The 19,257-nt window shown below is 51.4% G+C and overlaps 7 protein-coding genes across 7 annotated transcripts; 4 read left to right on the top strand and 3 right to left on the bottom strand.

Moving 5' to 3' along the window:
- Positions 1–1,823: 1,823 nt before the first annotated feature.
- On the bottom strand, positions 1,824–2,288 carry STEHIDRAFT_50247 (uncharacterized protein; the record flags this gene model as incomplete). Its single annotated transcript, XM_007299350.1, has 3 exons — positions 1,824–2,003; positions 2,068–2,091; positions 2,166–2,288. 3 exons carry the CDS (start codon positions 2,286–2,288, stop codon positions 1,824–1,826), a joined length of 327 nt encoding a protein of 108 aa, XP_007299412.1.
- A 388-nt stretch (positions 2,289–2,676) lies between these two features.
- STEHIDRAFT_49054 (PLP-dependent transferase) lies at positions 2,677–4,585 on the top strand (the record flags this gene model as incomplete). The annotated part of the gene is made up of 8 exons (XM_007299255.1): positions 2,677–2,791; positions 2,864–3,109; positions 3,189–3,553; positions 3,622–3,680; positions 3,741–3,853; positions 3,925–3,969; positions 4,038–4,345; positions 4,451–4,585. The coding sequence occupies 8 exons, from the start codon at positions 2,677–2,679 to the stop codon at positions 4,583–4,585; spliced, it is 1,386 nt and encodes a 461-aa protein (XP_007299317.1).
- Positions 4,586–4,746: 161 nt separating this feature from the next.
- STEHIDRAFT_48573 (uncharacterized protein) lies at positions 4,747–7,229 on the bottom strand (the record flags this gene model as incomplete). Its single annotated transcript, XM_007299208.1, has 10 exons — positions 4,747–5,283; positions 5,374–5,389; positions 5,466–5,556; positions 5,621–5,765; positions 5,839–5,917; positions 6,057–6,300; positions 6,435–6,589; positions 6,675–6,690; positions 6,760–6,818; positions 6,889–7,229. The coding sequence occupies 10 exons, from the start codon at positions 7,227–7,229 to the stop codon at positions 4,747–4,749; spliced, it is 1,683 nt and encodes a 560-aa protein (XP_007299270.1).
- Positions 7,230–8,228: 999 nt separating this feature from the next.
- On the top strand, positions 8,229–9,970 carry STEHIDRAFT_165593 (uncharacterized protein). Its single transcript, XM_007299941.1, has 3 exons — positions 8,229–8,374; positions 8,475–9,104; positions 9,241–9,970. The coding sequence occupies exons 1-3, from the start codon at positions 8,324–8,326 to the stop codon at positions 9,883–9,885; spliced, it is 1,326 nt and encodes a 441-aa protein (XP_007300003.1). The 5' UTR covers positions 8,229–8,323; the 3' UTR covers positions 9,886–9,970.
- Positions 9,971–10,461: 491 nt separating this feature from the next.
- On the top strand, positions 10,462–12,337 carry STEHIDRAFT_91253 (CoA-transferase family III). The gene is made up of 8 exons (XM_007299940.1): positions 10,462–10,576; positions 10,650–10,990; positions 11,046–11,059; positions 11,120–11,140; positions 11,188–11,228; positions 11,302–11,451; positions 11,516–11,882; positions 11,949–12,337. The coding sequence occupies exons 1-8, from the start codon at positions 10,526–10,528 to the stop codon at positions 12,257–12,259; spliced, it is 1,296 nt and encodes a 431-aa protein (XP_007300002.1). The 5' UTR covers positions 10,462–10,525; the 3' UTR covers positions 12,260–12,337.
- A 303-nt stretch (positions 12,338–12,640) lies between these two features.
- STEHIDRAFT_165591 (PLP-dependent transferase) lies at positions 12,641–15,532 on the top strand (the record flags this gene model as incomplete). The annotated part of the gene is made up of 3 exons (XM_007299939.1): positions 12,641–14,201; positions 14,405–14,547; positions 14,939–15,532. Exons 1-3 carry the CDS (start codon positions 13,055–13,057, stop codon positions 15,530–15,532), a joined length of 1,884 nt encoding a protein of 627 aa, XP_007300001.1. The 5' UTR covers positions 12,641–13,054.
- A 696-nt stretch (positions 15,533–16,228) lies between these two features.
- On the bottom strand, positions 16,229–18,196 carry STEHIDRAFT_137004 (glycoside hydrolase family 43 protein). The gene is made up of 11 exons (XM_007299938.1): positions 17,854–18,196; positions 17,747–17,796; positions 17,631–17,692; positions 17,328–17,572; positions 17,215–17,277; positions 17,115–17,161; positions 17,036–17,060; positions 16,881–16,981; positions 16,747–16,824; positions 16,590–16,680; positions 16,229–16,529 (listed from the first exon to the last, which is right to left on the bottom strand). The coding sequence occupies exons 1-11, from the start codon at positions 17,939–17,941 to the stop codon at positions 16,387–16,389; spliced, it is 993 nt and encodes a 330-aa protein (XP_007300000.1). The 5' UTR covers positions 17,942–18,196; the 3' UTR covers positions 16,229–16,386.
- Positions 18,197–19,257: the final 1,061 nt, after the last annotated feature.

The raw sequence follows: 19,257 nt of genomic DNA, 5'->3' as shown, positions 1-19,257 counted from the left end.
AGGGGATAACGCGTTATCCCAGGAGATCATACAAACGTCATGCAGCGCCAAGCAAGCAAGCCAAGTTGCTCTGGAGCAACACTGATCAGTAGTTCTGGAGCTTGTGGGGCAAATCTCGTTTTCCGGCAGCCGGGTCTGCATAGCAATATTTGTGGGTAATTAGATCGAACAGGTGTTGTCAGTACTCAATTGAATGCAGCAGTGTCGATGTCTACTGGGGTGAAAGTAACTCATGCGATAACCAATGGCGTTCGCGCTTTCTGTCTGCGGCCGGTGAAATACGACTCGCTAATAGACCTGCCGGCTGTCCTTGATGTTACGACCCACTGGGCGGTGTGCGCAGTGTATGGCCAGTGAACAAGCACATGAGCCAGAGGCCATACCCGTCTACGAACTTACTCCGTCCGTAAGGATATCAGACCGTTAGTTCGGACGACGAGGTAAGCGAAGTAAGTACTTCAAAGTGGAAAGAACGCTGAAAATGATGTGAAAAAGCTTGCCGAGGATGATCAGATGGCCTTGTTATACGGAGAAAGTGATACAAATTCCCCCCAGTGAAGACCTCGCGGCCCCAGTAGAGGCGGAAACGTACATCTGGTGCATGCCTATATCCCATGTGGAGAGAAAGCTTTGGTCGTACGAGACGTTTGTCAAGGAGAATGCGTACAAGTGGATCGGAGAGAGGGCAAGTGTAGAGAACGAGGATTACCTCGAGGTTGATAGGAGGAGGGGTATGAATGGAAATATCATCAGGGTCGCTGAAGCATGATTCATGCGAGTTTACTGTGCTTTGTTGCGGTGGAGCTGCGATGCTTACATGGATGATATTCGACCTCAATTATTTCCCGGCGCATCATTACACTTGCACCATCCGCAGGTAAACCAGAGCAATCGTTAGTCGTGGATATCTTTCGAGCTGAACTTCGCTTAATGAAACCAGGTGAGGTTGGTGTTTCCTGTGGACATGTTGAGCCATCTGCATGCGTTCAGCTCCCATGTCGCCGCTGCCACGCCAAACATATATAGTTGGTGTTCAAGAAGACTCTATCATGAGGCAAAATTGGACGCATTCGGAATAGGAAAGCTGGGTTACATATGTGTATAATTTGAGAACGTACTCACGAGCACCACGGAGGCGAAGCGCTAGCCATGTCAAGCAAAAGTCATTGGGTAATGCTCAGTCATGCACAAACGCCCGAGTGTATCTGTATCACAACATGACGACTCTCGTCGTGACCGCAAAAGTCAGGATCTCACGTCGTCCTAGTATTCACAGAAATTTGGATGTTGAGGCGTACGTAGCCGAGTCAACCAAACAGGCTCAGCACAGACCAGGAGATGTGACGATAGTAAATGTCGGAAGAGTAATGTTTGAACTTCCGTACGAGCATGTATGAATTTCCGGGTATGCTCGACAGACCCAGAAAATATTGCTTACTTCTTATCAACTTGAACGGCGCTCAGCGCTCAGCGCTCAACGGTGCCGTTAGCCACACCCGAGTTCCCCGACATCTCCCGAGAGTTACTTGCCTCGCCACACAAACTCCTTCCTTCCTTCCTTCCTTCCTTCCTTCCTTCCCTCCTTCCGTAACGCTTTCTTTCCAACCCTTCGTCGGTCGGTATTACTTACATCGACGCAAGAGGCTAAACGACAGACGTTATGAGCGCCGCACGAGCTGGTGGGGTGGAGGGTACGACAGATGATTCGGCGGATTGATTGCCGCTGGACGAAAGAGGAAGAAGAAGGCCTAATCGATGCACTGGAACTTTGGTCCGGATATATTCCTGGTAAGACATCATACAGCCGTAGGTGAGTGCTCAAATCAGGGACGATGACCAGTGAAAACACAAACATTTCCTTCGAAGACATCAAGGAAATGAATATCCTTGTTTGTCAAGCCGACTACCAAGGTGCCTCGGACAGATTTTTCTTCCCGAGATAATCCGCGTTCAAAGAGTTCCTTGCTCTTTTCGTAAGGGAGAACGGCTGGATAGTCTGCATGCTGGAGCCAGAAGTCTCTTCATGAGCCACACTGTCCGTCATGACTCTGCGGTGAGATAGATTACTTTGACATGATGACGGGTGTGATCCTGTGTGAGATCGGAGTTAAAGACAGGTCGAAGACACGCGCAGTGAGAATGAGTTGTAGATCGAGCTGGCTAACCATGAGAACCGCTGGACAGATCTCCAGTCGGTCGCCCTCGTGCCCTATCACTCTGCGGAGTATCTTGGGATGCATGAGAGTGCCATAGAAGAATGCCGCGTGCGTCCCAGTTCCAACCGACATTTATCAAGAACGAATTTATGAGCCGTCGCGGAAAAGAAATAGGTTCCCTGAGCAAGCGAGGGCGTCCAAGCTGAAGTGCGGCGGTGGTGGTTGGTGGCGAAGATGGAAGTTTGGTGCTTGGATTCGGAATGCCGCTGTGGCACCGATAACGATTAGGGAACCACATCTGATGATGACTCCGTTATCTTATCGCATCCAGAAAGCAGTACTTAAGTAGATCAACCACACAACTTGACGGAGACTGCTTACCACCATCCCGCATCACAGTCGTTAACCACTCGAGTGGTTGTGGGCATTGATATCGTAGGTGAGAATAAAGTTAAAGAAAATATCCTTCTTGATTCAATCTGACTTTACAGACTAGACTCTTAAACATTGCTTGAACATCATGAGCGTGAATGGCAATGACTCGTTCGTGACCCTGGAGGGCACTCCACCCGCATTCGGTCATGATATGTTGAAGATGTTTGGCTTCGAGGAGGGATACGTTAACCTCAATCACGGTAACTTCTTTTTCTAACCTCAGCTCACCGGTGAATATAACTCTGACCGAACAACCTTCGTTCCGACATCAGGCTCGTACGGATCACTCCCTCTCCCAGTAGCCGAGGCCTGCGAGAAATGGTCTCGAAAGATCGAGTCGAATCCCGATAAATTTATGCGACTCGATATGGCCGGTCAGCTTGGCTCTGTACGCCGTCGTTTGGCTAGCATGGTCGGCGCTGGTCCAGACGAGATCGTCATTGTTCCTAGTGCGCTCCATGGTGTAGATACCGTATTGAGGAACTTTGAATGGAACGAGGGCGATGTAATAATCGGAAGTCAGTCTTTTCCTATCCAACTCAAAGCTGCATCTGAGTCGGGTACTAATGTCGACTGTTATATTGTGGCGCGCCACAGTGACCACAACCTACAACGGCGTCGAACGCTGTATCCAATATATTCATGACCTCCCACCGCACCCCATCATCTCCGAATTCCAGCTCACATTTCCAAATACTCATGCGGCAATCATCAATACCTTCCGCGCTCATGTCCGCAAGCTCTGCGCCCATCAGAAGTCTAACGCCAAGGCCGGACAGGACCTCAAGATTGTCGCGGTGATAGATTCATTGGTGTCGAATCCGGGTGTGTTAATGCCTTGGAAGGAGTTGGTTCAGATCTGCAAGGAAGAAGGGATTTGGAGTGTAGTTGATGCGGCCCATTCTATCGGGCAAGAGAACGATATCAACCTTGGGGAAGCCAAGCCGGACTTCTGGGTCTCGGTGAGTGGACATGGTCAGGTCTTGCTTTTGCAGCACGGAAATCTTACTGACGTTCACGCCTGCTTTAGAACTGCCATAAATGGCTCTTCGCGAAGCGAGGATGCGCCATGTTGTACATCCCTAAACGGTAATCTCAGGCAGTCCGATCTGCGAGGCAAGTGAGCTCACGGGACGTATGACACTGTAGTAATCGGCATATTATAAAGTCACCCTACCCCACATCCTATGCCTATGTCACACGACCCGAATCGGCCACAGGAGAGGACATAGATGTGGCGAACTTAATTGAGCAGTTCGGATGTAGGCTATTGGTTTTCAAAAAGAGGCTGACCGTGAATCACTGACAAAGGGCGTCGTGTTATGAATTTTAGGGACTGGCACTAGAGACTATGCGCCATATCTCAGCGTTAACGCAGGTCCGCATTTGTCCCCTGACCATTTCCCCTTCACAATCGCACTAACCCATTTCCGCCGTGAATCATAGCCCTTGCCTTCCGCTCCTGGATCGGCGGAGAATCCGCCATAAGCACCTACTGCCACAACCTGGCTCTCGAAGGCGGTAAACGCCTCGCCGAGATCTTGGGCACCTCGCTCATGGACACCACAGAAAATTCCGAGCTCACCGTCAACATGGTCAACGTCGGCATACCTCTCAGCGACGATGTTCCATTCAACAGCGACACGAATGTATACTTCCAGAAGAAGTTATTGCAGGAATGGAATTGTTTCGCTGCGACTTATAAGCATGGTGGAAAGTGGTGGACGAGGTGTTCGGCTCAAATTTGGAATGATGTTAGTCTTTCTTCGTGTTTCCCTTTTCCTTGGCTGTTATACAGATGCTGGTGCATGCCGGCCTTACTTTTTCGCGGTACTGATGCTGTTGCTGGGACGGAGCAGATATCCGACTTCGAGTATGTGGGAAAGGCGTATCTAGCGGCGTGCAAGGAGCTGGAAGCGATGTACGTGAAGGAGGAGCCCAAGGCAAAAGAGTGGACGCAGTCGGACGAGCTCAATAACGAGGCAACCCTCTAGTTTGGAGCACGATAGAACGAAGGATACGATGCTGTTGTACAATTTCTATCTCAAGAGATAAGAACACTACGAACGAAGATGAATTGGAATTTACATGATGTTTTAAAGTGTTCTGAGCACTTAACATGGGTCCATGCTCGTTGTGACCTTCTTTTCCTCTGTCAACGAAGAAAGACCACAACTCCCTCAGTCCCCCCCACCCGCACCGTATTCCCCCCGTTCAATCCCTCAATCACCTCCTCTCCACTCGCCACTCCCTGTGCATACCCCTGCCCTGCCCATGTCGCCGTGTCAGAGTCAGTTGAGTCCATACCCGTGGCCGTCATCCTCTTCACTGTCACGTTTGCGCTACCTGAAGTGACGAAAGGTGAGAGATCGACGCTGACGGCTATGTCGTCCTTCTCTTCATCTGTCGAGGAGACGTTGCGGTGACCCAGATTGAGGATCACGAGCCGGCTCAATGCCTCCTCTCCAGTCTCCGCACTAGAACCGTCGTCCCGAGCTGCTATACTTGAGTTCTTCCCTTCCCAAACAGCGTAAACCGCAACTTGGGGCGCCGTCGGTATGTCAACTAGTGTAATACGCGATGTAAACGGCGAGGGACCGATAGCCTCCGTTATGAGCAGGTAGGAGACGTAGGAAGGGGATGCGCGAGCGGCGCCGTAGCGTTCTGTGTCGATAGGGTACCAGAGGTCGTACTGTCGACGGACGCCACACGCCACACGATCAAGTCAGTGATGGCCTTTAATTGACGTATGAAGAATGAAGGATAAGGACAAAGCACCCACCCATGAGAATCCGGGACTATGTGGAAAGAACATTGTGTAAATAGAATGCACGACGAGGACGAGTGCTGTAATCGAAGGGAAAAAAAACTCACGCATTCTCCTGCGTACTGCTCTGCAAGACTAGCGTCGCACCCTGATGCAGGTACATCCTCGTGATGTTTATTGACGCGCTATACAGTACCGCTGCAATGGATCAATGATATATAGTCAGCATCGCAGAAAGTGTCTATGCTAGAAATGAACATACTATCCGCAATCCATAACGCCTGTCCAAACGCATTCGTGACGTTCTCCTTCCCTGAACACGACACAGAGCTATACTCGCCCACCACGAAGTCTTTCCCTAAATCGCGAGCGGCGGCAATTTGGGGCTTCCAGAGGTCGACATAGGCCTGTTAGCGTGCCAGAGACATTGGCGGAGGTGTGAGTTTCAGAGCAGTGGGAAATGGAGAGACAGAGACGGACCGTAATACTCGAATGATTAACAAGGTTCGGAAGTGTAGCGATCGCGTTCCGGGTAGGATCGCACGTCGAATATTGATACCTACAATCCTCATCATCAGTCAGCATAACAAGCTTACCATGAGCCGTCCTCTTGCTTTACCGCTCGTCCACATCTTCTCCTGGTCGTTTAAACCTCACAACAGAGAAGGAGGGCCAGATCTGGAAGCTCGAAGACTCACATATGTTGGCTAAAAACTTCTATAACGCCCATAGTGGCCACGCCCTCCTGCACAATATCCACCGTCGTCATCAACGCGCTGCTCGTAGGATCGTCCGCAAAGCTTCCAGCCTGCCAGATCCCTTTGGGCAGCGACAAATTACGAGTGAGCACCGAGGTCCACCCAAGGAACTGGGCGGTGTAGTCGGCTGAGTTCCAGCCAGATGGACGCGATCCAGAGGGATAATGGTCTGGTTCGTTACCCACTGTTTAGAAGCACGGGGAGTATCAGATTCAGAGCGGTTAGCACGAGAAAGGATGACGATGGAGAAGAAGGACCAGGCGGGATAGGGGCTATGGGTGGCGTGTGGCGTGTGGCAATGTGGCGAGACATACGTACGTTCCAGTGCTCTCAACCTGTCCCATCCAATATTCTCAATCCCTGCTGCTAATTGGTTTCTCGCGATCGAGATGGTGTCATTCCCGAGATTTACGCTCAGAACGAATTTGGTTGTATTGGGGAAGACGGAGAGGTATTTGTAGAAGCCCGGGCCACTGAAATCGAAACGTTAGAACTGTGATGACCAGGATGGTAGTATGGCGGATTCAGACTGAGGAGACTCAAATGGGAGTAACTTACTATGTCGTGCGGAATACTCCACCTGACTATGTTGAGGCCTTGCAGTAAATATAGGTATAGCATAAGAGATCCTGCAGACAGTCACTTACCGTACTCTCATCAAGGACTAAGGCCGAGCTGTTCGCATCGTATATGGAACTATCCCTATAGTTCCATCACATCCATCAGCGCGCAGCCTTGCCTCATCACCTTCCACTTCCATGGAGAAACATACACAGTAATGCCACCCGGCCTAATATCCGGCCCTACACCCGTCCTTTCCACAAGTCTTTGCATCAACTCCCTCGTCAACACATTCTCCTGCAGCCCTCCCCCATCCGACGTTCCATTCCCCTCGGTGACGTTTCCAGCAAACGCATCCATGTACGCAATCTCGATCGAGAACGAGGCGAGCGCTTTGTCAAGAACTTGGGATGCATTGGAAGGTGGCTGGAGAGGTATGAGAGAGGAAGAGAGGGTTATGTTTTGGAGTGCATGACCAGGTAGGAGGGGAAGAAGTAGGAGGGTCGCGAGTACCGGGAGGGAAGGACGGATTCTTGATAGCCAGAGAACCATGGCTGACGTCGCGAGGAAGGGAACGAACGTTCGCCTGCGAAATCCTGTGTAATGATTTATATATGTGTTTCTCCCTGAATGCCCGAGAATATTTGTGAATAGGTACATGAAGTGCGCTTAGGCGGGTCATGAGGGTATCGGCGGTCAGGGACACCGCACCCACGCTGGAGCGCGATGAACGGAAATAACAGAGGACGACATGAGGATTAGGAGGTTTGACCAAAGGTCCACATGCGAGAAGTCAGCAGTGCGATCGACGTTGAGAATATTAGATGGAGGCGGACCGGTGTAGAGGGGTTGCAGTCTACAGATTTTGAGTCACGGGTCAGTTGCGCTCAAGAAGTCGATAGCTTCGCGTCCCGGGGATCCCGTCGGGATGACGTCTGTTTGGTAGTTGAGTCTGAGCCAGTCTGACCAGGCTGTCGACTCGTTACCTTGGCCATGATGTTTCAGTGAGAGAAATAGATCCATCCCAAGCTAGGAATCTGACGCTAATGAGTCTAGCACTGTTGTCCCTTACAATTGACTCTGTCGTTTGCTTCGCCATTATTCATACAACAATTCTGAATCATTACGGGCAGTATCACGATGTTGTTAGGGTATCTTTCGACGTTATGTAGTACTATATTGTTGCTCCATCAGTGACTTCATATACAGAGACACGAATGCACTCGGCACTCACCTATCTTCTTCCTCATTCGTTCTGCTCTGCAGCTAACTCTAGCGCAAAAAAAACTTACGTGAGAACACGCCGAAGAGAGGTTGATCGTGGCATTGCAGAGACGGCTTATAATTATGAGCCTTTGAAAAGGCTACAAATCAAGCTTTCCAGGCTCGAAGTTCGAAGATAGTCCGATGGTTCGTGGACGTATGGTGGCGGTTCGATTTCCAGACGCGTCGCGTTTGTTGACGTTTGTTTACAGCAGAATCGCGCGACGCTCACGCGCTTATTTGAGCCGAAGCCGACGTCGCTGGCAAGCCGGAAATTGAGCTCTGAGGGTCTGTTTTTCGACGACTTGTCCTCATCGACTAGCCCGACTTAGCACTCCATAACTCAGACCGGTATATAGCTACTCGACATAGAATCGGTAATAATGTCGGACCACTCGAGCGCTCTGCACGGAGATGGGCAGGACCTGCTTTCGGTGCGCTATTCTTCCGACAATTTAATCTCTATTATAGCATACCAAATTTGCGGGAACCCGGGCTGACCATCAATTTATATATATTTTGGGTACTTCGCAGGCTGCCCTCTCTGATGCCTTCTCTCCGACTGAACTTCCGCGTCAATACGCTACCCCGCCCGTAACGCCTGCAACGGCTAACCCGTCCATTCCTCTGCCACTCTCACCCACTGACCCAACTTCACCGTCCACTCCAACCTCTCCCACATCCTCCTTCAAACCTTCCCCAGAGAACACACCTCCACCCCCGCCTGCGAATGACCCGCCTCCATCCACCGCTTCAGCAGAGGAATACGAAGCCTGGAAAGCGGCGTACGAGAAACAGGTAGAGGAATGGAAGCAGGAAAGTAGGGAGAAAAGGGAAAAGGCTAGAGAGGAAAGGGAACGATGGGAGAAGAAGAGAGAGAGAGAACGACAGGAGATGGAGAGGCTCAGAGAGGAGATGGTGAGGAGTCAGGGGAGCGAGAGTTTGAGCTGGTCTAATATTGAGATCGGAGGGAGTGGTGTGGCGAGCCCTATGCCCGGAGAGGCTGAGCTGGGTGAAGGCGAGAAAGCTAGAGAGGAATTGGCAAAAAGGGCGGAGGAGGCCATGAGACTCGTGCAGGACGACAGTGGAGAGACGAGTGTAGTGGATGGGAGGGCATTGGTCCCCGGTGAGGCGGAGGGTAAACATTCCATCGAGTTCCTCGAGGTACGTTCCGTAATTCATTTACATCTACCTTGCGTCTATCATCCGCACATGTTGTCAACGCATCATACATTCATCATACCCATGCTGTGCTACACGCCCCGTTCCTATTCACTCACGTTCATGTTCATGTATACAGCGTGCCCTCCCTCGTGTCGGCCCCGTACACACCACCGTCGCCATCCAAACCACCGACCTCACACCCCCGACGGCTCCCGTACAAGAAGGACATACCGAAGAACCCTCACACGGCTCCAGCTCTCCTCACTGGGAAGACGTTCCCTCAGACATGGACTCTTCATTCCCCTCGATGTCCTTCCCTGACGCCTCACGCTCGCACTCAGAAACACCCTCTCATCCTAATAACAATTCGCAGCCTCCTCACCACCAGCACCATACCGCGGAGTCCTCCCATGCCCACCACGAACATCACGCAATCGACGACCACAAACATCACGCCCGTACAGCCGCCACCGCCGACGCCCACACCACCGCTACGCTCGCCATCTTCGACAGCACTTTGTCTACCAAGACGAGGGTCTGGGCCTTCGCGAGTGCGTTGGCTATCAACATGTTCTTGCCGTTCGTCAATGGGGTTATGCTCGGCTTTGGAGAGTTGGTGGCGAAGGAGATTATAGCGCCGTGGTTCGGGTGGAGGCCGGCTGTGACGAGGGTCGGGTTGAGCGGTACTGCGGGTGGAGGTGTAGCCGCAGATAGGAGTAGGGAGAGGGAGAGGGAGAGGGAGAAGAATGCCACGAGGCAGAGGACGGGGAGGGAGTTGTAGAGTGAAGGACGATATAAATTATCTCGTTGATTCGCTGTCGAGACGGCCGACTGGGCTGAGAGGGTAGAGCAGAATGGTAGAATTTCCAACTAATATCGTATGGGACAGTTTTGCCCTACAAACTGAGGCAGATTGATTGGTGTTCAAGATTCAACATTCACGTTCCATGGGCAAAACAGGGTCATATGTAACTCGAAAGGTAGATGACAAACTCCACAGCAGAGACAAGGATGCAATGTGGTTTTCACGTCGAAGGACTTAGATAGTTCTCTGGGGTTATGGTAGGTCTTGGTTAAGTCCCAGCACTTAGTAAGGACGCGACATGCCTACTGCACCCCAAATATTGAAGCCTTGAAGCTTGACAAGTGGTATCCTGAAGAGGGGAACGGTAGCCCCTGTTGTGGCCCTGTTGTGGCCCAAGTGTGGCGTAAGTAATCCCGGATACCGGCAGAGGCGCTCAACCCGAACGGCCTTTGTGTTCGCACTATGATCATCTGAACCAGCTGAAATCTACGAGAAGACATAATAATGTAGCCGATGAACCTTAGCTCGCTTGTCTCTACACCTCACATCCCCCTCTCGTTGCTTTTGATCCGCGAGGATAAATCGTTCTCCTTCAGACGATACTCTCAACTTTGACATGCCCACAAAAGTTCGAGAAGGTCCACTTTCCGGTCTTAAAGTTGTCGAGGTACGTATAGAGCACGTCGTATGTGCTTGAACTGAATGTTTAGCTGACCCTTCCGTCTTCTATGCCTATGCAGTTCGCAGGTCTAGCACCCGGCCCCTTCGCAGGCCTCATCCTCTCCGACTTCGGAGCCTCCGTAACGCGCATCGACCGCTTCCACCCTAGTCCTTCAAGTTCCTCCGCTGACACCAAAGAAGCAGATCTCTTATGTCGCGGCAAACGCTCCATCGCAGTGAATCTGAAGAATGAAAAGGGTTTGGAAGTGGTGAAACACATCGTGAGAGGTGCAGATGTTGTGATTGACCCGTTTAGACCGGGAGTGTTGGAGAGAATGGGATTGGGGCCTGAGGTTTGGTTGGACGATGGGCAGGGAGGAAATGGGGAGAATGAGGGGTTGGTTTTTGCGAGGCTTGCTGGGTGAGTGATGCCCCTATTCATGACCGGGGCTGGTGGTAATCCGATGCGTGTTCAGGTTTCGCACAGACGGTGAGCATGAGTGTTCTGTGAGTTCATTCTGGTATAAGTGACATCGCAACTTTGCGACAGGTCCACATAGAGATATGGCGGGTACGTCTCATCACCGCTGCATATTCATTCTGCTGACAATGTTGCAGGTCACGATATCAATTACCTTGCTCTCAGTGGTATCCTTTCCGTACGAGATCCCCTTGCACACTTCACATCCGTATAATACATTGCTAAGATTCACTCCTGCGTAACCATTGCAGATGCTTCCCGGCACCTCCGAAAAGCCCTCTTTTCCTCTCAATCTGCTAGCCGATTTCGCAGGCGGAGGCCTCACTTGCGCCATGGGCATACTAATTGCTCTATTCGAGCGATCCCGAAGCGGACGTGGTCAAGTTGTCAACACTGATATGGTCCGTATTCCACATCATCTCTTTGCATCCACTAAACCAGTTCGCTAATAGTATCAAATCGCAGGTCTCGGGCACGCGCTACCTCTCCACCTTTCCGTTCCTCCACTCCGCCCTCCTCACGCCGATCTTTTCAACTCCACGGCAGCCTCGTCAAACTAACGTTCTTGATGGTGGTGCTCCATTTTATAACATTTACACATGTAAAGACGGCCGATATGTCTCTGTGGGATGTCTTGAACCGAGGTTTTTCAAGGTGTTTTGGGAGAAATTCCTGACCGCGCTGGGTGAGGAGTGGGTCGTACAAAACAGGGGTGATATGGGGGTAGATCTAGGTATCCAAGGGAGGAAGAAGGATTGGGAGCTCTTGAAGACTTTCATGGAGAAGGGTTTTCGGCTCAAAGGCAGAGATGAATGGGCTACGCTGTTTTACGGTAAGAATATTTGGTTCTTTTCTGGTGCGATCACAGGACTTGACCTCTTTTCGTACCGGACTTTAGGCACAGATGCATGCGTTGTACCCGTTCTCACACCCGAGGAAGCAGCTATACTTGCCTCTCGGTCTTCGACGTCTCCCGCCTCCTTTGGCACACCGTCTCCCGTTCCAAACCCCGCGCCTTTCCTATCTCGCACACCCGCATCAGTAGACACCAGTATTAACAGTCTGAGTCTCCTCCAAGCAGGCGAACACACATATGAAGTCTTGAGAGAGTTGGGTATGCAGGAAAATGAGGTGGTGGCATTAGTCAAGGAGGGCGTAGTAGGCGGTCCCTCTGGTGAGAGAAGGTTGGAGAGAGGCGCGAAGCTATGACCTCTTTGTCGTTGATTAGTACCATGAATCTTCTACTTATCCAGTCCGCTCAGTATGTTCGTACAATGTCAATAAAATTCTTCACCATTTTTAAAACCTACTTGGCGGCGCCAGAGCGATATACCCCTTGAACCGGATTGGCTTCCATATAATATTCCTTCTGCTCTTCCGCTTTTCACTACGTGTTAACTCAATGCCTTTGTGCTCATCAAAGAGAGAGAGGGATAAAGAGAGTAGGAACAGACATGATGGCCGTCCGGAACAAGCGCAGGTTCAAAGCGCCACACCGCCACACCGCCTCATCACCGTCCGGACAAACTTTCCCCCTTTCGCTCTTTGCCAAAATCACATCTTCGCATGACCCAAGCCAGTTTATCTTTTCTGCAACCACCGCGATAACTTACCCATGTTTCTGAAATTGAACGCTCATCCCTTTCTTCGTCGGTCCTTCGGGAAATCAGCGAGCAGTTCAACCCGAAACACGAACCGATGGGGAACGATTTTTTTTTGACAATTGACTATGGGGAAACGGATGGCGGGACAGCGTCGTCCCAAGCTAATCCCCAGACTTTTTTTCTTCCTTCTGCTCTTTCACTCACTCCGTTCTCTCTTTCGTTGACAAAGGCGTACGCTCGTACTGAAACTAAGCTGTCGAACGTCCCCTTGCTGAAGCAGAAGACTTGTTCAGACTCATCGTTGGTCGACTCTAGCGCCCCCCAAAAAAGTCGAACTCAAACCTATTGATTCTCGGTACTTTGACTACGAAGTCATCCCAACCGACAAAAAGAACGAGCTATGTCGTCCGCTAAACGCTCCCCATCTACCTCGGAATCCTCATTCCACGCCAGCCTAAAAGCATCCCTCGTCTCCCGCGAGTCTCGTCAGATCCGCCGTCGACTGCCCGTTCCCTCCGACCCAATCCTTACTTCATCGTCACCTCCTTCAACATCGTCGTCATCGTCGTCTTCGCCGTCGGGTAGCGACTCGTTCTCGCCCTCAGAATCGACTTTCGAACCCACCCCATCGCCCACCTTCTTCGCGCCCACCGTCCCTCTCACCGCCTCCCCCTCCACCATCCCATCCACGCGCACCCAACCCTTGCAACCCCTCGACTTCTCAACAAACGACTACCTCTCCCTCTCCACCTCCTCCCCCCTCCGCACCCACTTCCTCCGCACCCTAACCCACACCCCGCACATCCTCGGCTCCGGCGGTTCCCGTCTACTCGTCAACCCTACGCTCCATGATCGTTTCGAGAGGAGGTTGGCGCGGTTTTATAAGAGTGAGGAGGCGTTGTTGTGGAACTCGGGGTTTGATGCGAATGTGGGGGTGTTTGGGTGTTTGCCGAGGGGGTGGGGTGGTGGTGGTGGAGGGAGGAAGGGTGCAGAGGGGAAGGGAGGAGAGGGAGATTGGGTCGTGTTTGATGAGTATGTGCATGCGAGTGTATGGGATGGAATGCGCGCTTGGGAATCGCGGAACCATGATCGGTCGGCGTCATCCTCCCCATCCTCGTCCTCGTCCTCATCGACGCAAAGAAAAAGTCATTGCATCCCATTCAAACACAACGATATGGCCTCGTTGTGTCGTGTACTGGAGACGTTGATAGAAAAGGAAGAAGGCGTGAGAGAAGGACGGAGTACAGTATTCGTGGCGGTTGAGAGTTTGTATTCGATGGATGGGACTGTTGCGCCGTTGAAGGTTATTGTGGGCATGTTGGAGGAGCTTTTTGGGGAGGGCTCTGGCATTGGTTCTAACCGTGGTGGAAAAAATGGTGTTGGAAGGAGAAAGAAAAGGGAGGCGTACGTCATTGTCGACGAAGCGCACGCGACGGGGATTTATGGACCACAGGGGAGGGGGATGGTAGCACGGGAAGGGCTGGAGGAAAGTCCGTGGATATTGGCGCGGTTGGTCACGTTTGGGAAGGCGTTGGCTGCGAGTGGAGGTGCGTTTGCTTTCCTCTTCCTTCCCCTTTCACGTTCACGTTTCCTTTTCCGTTTCATTTTCATGCTTATTTTCACACTCTTTCCGATTCAATACTCCCCATGCCTCTTCGCATCCCCCATCCAAATATTTCGTCGTGTCCGTTCTCTCTACTTCAGCTGTCTTCCTGTGTTAGGTTCTAACGCTGATGCATCTTCGCTCCAGCCGTCCTCCTCACGAACACAGTCGTCCGAGATTATCTACTCAACTATGCACGACCGCTTATATACACTACCGCGTTGAGCAATGCGAATATAGTGGCTGCGAGCTGTTCGTTTGATATGTTGGAGAATGGGGTGGCGGGGGAGGTGAGTGTTCTTGTTTTCCTTCTGTTTCGGGGTGTTTTCTCTAGTCCCTTCCATACACCCGTTTTTCCGAAGTGTTTGCATTGGTTGTTGTCGGTTTCGGTGGTGTGCTCCTAGTGACTGTGTCGTCGCGTGGTCTTTTCTTGTTGCGGGACCTTTATTACTATCAATGGTGCCGGGGAAGCGATGTGGCGCTCACTACATGCGTGGGAATGTCGGATTCTGATCGTGTGGGTGGCACTTGCATTTTCCACGGCGATTGACCGAGTTCCCGGTTCCCTTTCTCTCTCTTATCCTTGTTCCGTTTCTCCCGATGGATATGTGCGTTTCGTCGTTAGACATATTTGATTCTTTTCTTGGTGGTGGACGTTGATATTTGCGCATATACACATAGATTCATCTTAACCTTTCAACCTTCTCTTTGATTTTCCTCAGCACTGACGATCCGAAATTCCAACTTATCCAGCTCTCGGCCCACCTCCTCGATCTCTGCGATTACTTCCTCAACCTCATGCGCAAAGCGATAAAAGAACATGGCATTCCGGCACATATACTCTGTCTGCCCGAACATCTCGTCTCTCCTCTTCTCCCTTCCTCTCCTACTCCCTCTACTCCCTCTCACCTCATCCCCACCTCCACTTCCACTTACCCTTCAGCCTCCCACCCCACCGACTCGTCCTCCTCACACGCACCACCCCCAACCCCAATAATCCCCCTCCTAACTCCGCACCCCCGCTCCCTCGCCGCCTACCTCCTCTCCCATCACGCGATAACGATAAAACCGATCACCTATCCTACGGTGCCGAAGGGAAAGGAGAGGGTCAGGGTGTGTTTGAGGGCGGGGATGGGGAGGGTGGAGGTGGAGAGGTTGGTTGACGGGGTTGTGGGGTGGGTTGGGGAGGTTAGGAGGGGGGAGGGGGAGGTCAAAGCGGGAGAGGAGATGGGGGAGCGGGGGAAGGGGAAAGAAAGGGAGAGGGCAAGGTTGTAGGGTGTCTTGGGACGGGTGTGAGGGTAAGTACATATGTGTATGCGTATGTGTACGGGACTCGAGGTCAAGACACCGCGTTCATAACGAACACACCGAACACTTAACTGTCTGCGAAGCGGATCTGAGGCTTGGCGCTTTCAGTGACGGACGGCGTCACTCCAGCCATTTAGTCCAGGTGACTGTGCACCGTTCTGAGTGGGTTCCCATTGTGCCAATGGTACCTCGTATGAGAAGCTCGTCTGACGACGTACATGATTGAGCACCATCCAGTCGTTTCTATAGATGGCATTTTCTTTCCCTTCGCGATGGATTGCCGGCATTTGTGCTCCTCTTCGATTTCGTTCTAACACCTGGACAACATTCTAGCCATTGGTGTCATGTTTTTTCCTTTCTCTGAACCAGATCAGTTTGAATTGTACTGCAAGCTACTGCAAGTCTGCAGCGACGAGTTCCACGGTCGAACAGCGATACCAGATCTCTACCCAAATGCAATTGAAAATTGGGAACATGTTATTGTGTGGCACTCAGTGTTCAGGGTTTAAGTGTGGCCCTTAGGTCGGACGTCTCAACTGTGAAGAGAAAAGACCGACGGAAGGTCTACTCAGAGTACAATATAGTCCCATGAAGAACGATACAGAGGTTTAAATAGAATAATATCAGCGCTCGGAATGAGCTCTGAATCCTTCCGTTCACCTCAATAAATATCCTTCAATTCTGGTATATATTATACATCCAACGCATCGTCAAAGGCCGTAGCTAGTGCAACCCAATACTACGAGACCCCGTTAGAAACTGATCGTATTAATCCGTATACTAGAGCCCATGATGAATCATAATAAAGGAGAAGCGTCTCTCTAGTCGACAACGACGGGCCACCCAGACGAGAAGTCGAGGTAGTTGATGCCGAGGTACGACGCGCCACCGACCTCGTCCTCACGTACGTAGTGGTAGACCATGACATCCCTGCCGCTGACTGGGTCAGCGAAAACACTCTGGCCTACATTTAAAAGCACTTCATCAGTCTCCGGACGAGTCAAAAGTCAGCGATGTCACATACCACCTGGGGCATAAATGTTGTCATGCGACGGCAAGATAATATTACCAGTCGGTGGGTCAAGGTCTTCAGTCAACACATCTCCAGGTAGGTCCTGTTGACAAGAAAAGTCGCATGAGCGACCAGCAGAGAAATCGATGAGTATCGGGGAAATAGTTACGTAGAATGGACCCTGGCTAGAGGAACCGCGCCCGACGCGGACCTTGTACTCGTCACCTGCGGCCGGACGAGTAGTATCCTATAGACAGATGCTTGAGCTCGAATCGGACCACAGAGGAAACACATGAGACGCACGCCTTGGAGAGGTGTAATACCGTCAGAAAAGAAGAAGAACCATAAGTCTGAGCTAGCGGGCTTGTAGTCGAAGCCACCCTCAGCTGGGCGATCGTCGGCGCCTGCAGTAGAGCTGAGTTTATGATTATGAGTTCAAAGCATGGAAAGAAGCAGACCAGCAAGGTGCGTTCCGGGGAGAGCCTGTCAGTGTCCATCAGTAAACCGTCAGCAAAGGACACGCGAAAGAGGACGTACGGAGGCTTGCGTCTCTACGTCGGGCCAAAGCCCAATCTGATAGATCCCTGCCTCAACAATGTTTCAGTCATCGTCGCAATCCAGGTACCATTTGTCTCACCTTGTTGCCAACTTCCGAACGAAAGTTGCAGACCACCATTCGTGATGATGAGGTTCGCGTCGACTGAATGCTACATGAGTTACGTTCAAGGAACAGAGAACAGGACCACAGACTAGCGTTGTAAACATCTCCGGTCGTAGAGCTTATGACCTCGCCATGGTCCGTCCAGGTACCAGGCTCCATGGAAGGACTTGTAGCGACACCAATTACCGAGATTTGGCTTGAAAGTGTAGAAGCGGCGTAGTACAGCACATATTCTCCGTCAAAGTAGTTAATATCGGGTGCCCAGAGGTCGCAATTACCCGGACTGTCAACGATGGCGCAGGCGGAAAGAGCCGTTCCCGCATTCGTCCATGGTCTACGAGCGTAGGATGTGAGCGTGGTGTCAACAGCATATGATTGTAGAAAAGACGGACCCGCTGAGAGAGGTACTGGTGTAGGTGGTGATAAGTCCCCCAGTGGCGAAAACGTAGTATTTCTGCGTGATGGCCCATCAGTCATCCGCACAGACGAGGAAAGATGTTGCTCTCACCCCAGTATCTGAGTTGTACCAGATGGAGGGATCCCGGACGGAAATATCCTCTAACGAAATACTCTATTATATAACATGACGAGGCTGGAGAAGCAGGAGCGACTTACCACTTCCGGCGATTGGATTGGGGTATGTCTGCGCCGCTACAAGAGAGGCCGCAAGAGATAGAAAGGAAGCGAGGAACTGGAGCTTCATGGTGGATCAGCAGAGCCTGAGTGTGCTGGGGCTGGGGAGCTTGTGAGAGTCAGCTTGAAGTTTCAACTTTTATAACACAACGGTGAAGCTTGTGGAGCGCTCAGTACATTACCTTCCAAACCTGAACAGCTCCGGTATATTTAGACATCAACATCACCGATCATGCGGTGACGGTGAGATCGCGCTCAGAGGTACTAAACGAAAGACTTGGGGAGCGCGCGGAAGGTCGTACCTAGAATGATATATGGGCTGCTGCGGACGTCGTATCATGAGGACCTCTATTGCCAGTTATTGAATGACCGACTGTGAGTTGCCTGTCGACTATTTAGGGATTGCTAGGATGAGGAGACCTACCTTAAGCTCCGTGGTAAACGAAGCCAAGTCTCGTCACAATCAGGTGTACAGACTCAGTGCACAGCAAGGGGTCGTAAGGCATACATGGACGACTTTCAGACTCGGAGCCAGTTTCGTATTCACCGTGGCCAGCGTGGACAGTAATATGATGGTAGGTATAGATACATCATGTTTGTCCAGTGCACGAAATGAGAGGCGCCGTTCCCTGCATATCGCATGTCAACTTGAATGATGTCGCTTTATTGTTGCCAGCAGTGCCAGTGCCGAGAAAGTACCGACACAGTATGCAAGGTTACAAATCCAGACTATCCGATGATCAAAGCCAAACAAGCAAGAGGTTGAGCAGACGAATTGTTCCGCGCGTACACCGCCGGGCGTGCTAATCCTCGGCACGGCCCCCATCCGAAATACCCCGGGATAGGGACGCTGCGACCATGTGCGATCCCGGCACCGATACCATAACGAGGATTTTCGAAATTGATGTTCCAGGCTTGTCCGGCAGCCCGTTCAACAGGGCTTTTCGAAAAGGTTGTCCCAAGGTTGCAACGTCCTCCCCTCTACGTATCCGCTTAGTCAGCCGCTCCCTACCGCCTTCAGAAAGCTCTGACGACTGCATATGCCCAAGTCGCGTTCTCCTTGGGTAGCTCATCCTTCCCCGCCTCACTGAGTGTCATATACCACTCATGTAAGTACTATCCATTTAGTAGATACCTGCTACGTATTTATTTCGACCATCTGTCCCTCCAGTCCGTCTTCTATACCCTTGGAAAAAACAGCAGCGGATGAACATATTCAAGGTGTCTCGCTAGTTGTGTACGCCTCTATGGTCTAGTGGTTTCGCTATAGGTTTGTTCTGTGCCCGACCGTGGTTTTAGGCCGCGCGTTCAATTCTTGCCGCGGGCAACCAGCATTTTGGGTGTTTGACGGCTTGGCGGGAACCCTCGCAGTGCCCCATGGACAAC

This window comes from Stereum hirsutum (assembly GCF_000264905.1).
Source record: "Stereum hirsutum FP-91666 SS1 unplaced genomic scaffold STEHIscaffold_2, whole genome shotgun sequence".
NCBI lineage: Eukaryota > Fungi > Basidiomycota > Agaricomycetes > Russulales > Stereaceae > Stereum > Stereum hirsutum.
This window is presented reverse-complemented; position numbering and strand designations above follow the sequence as displayed.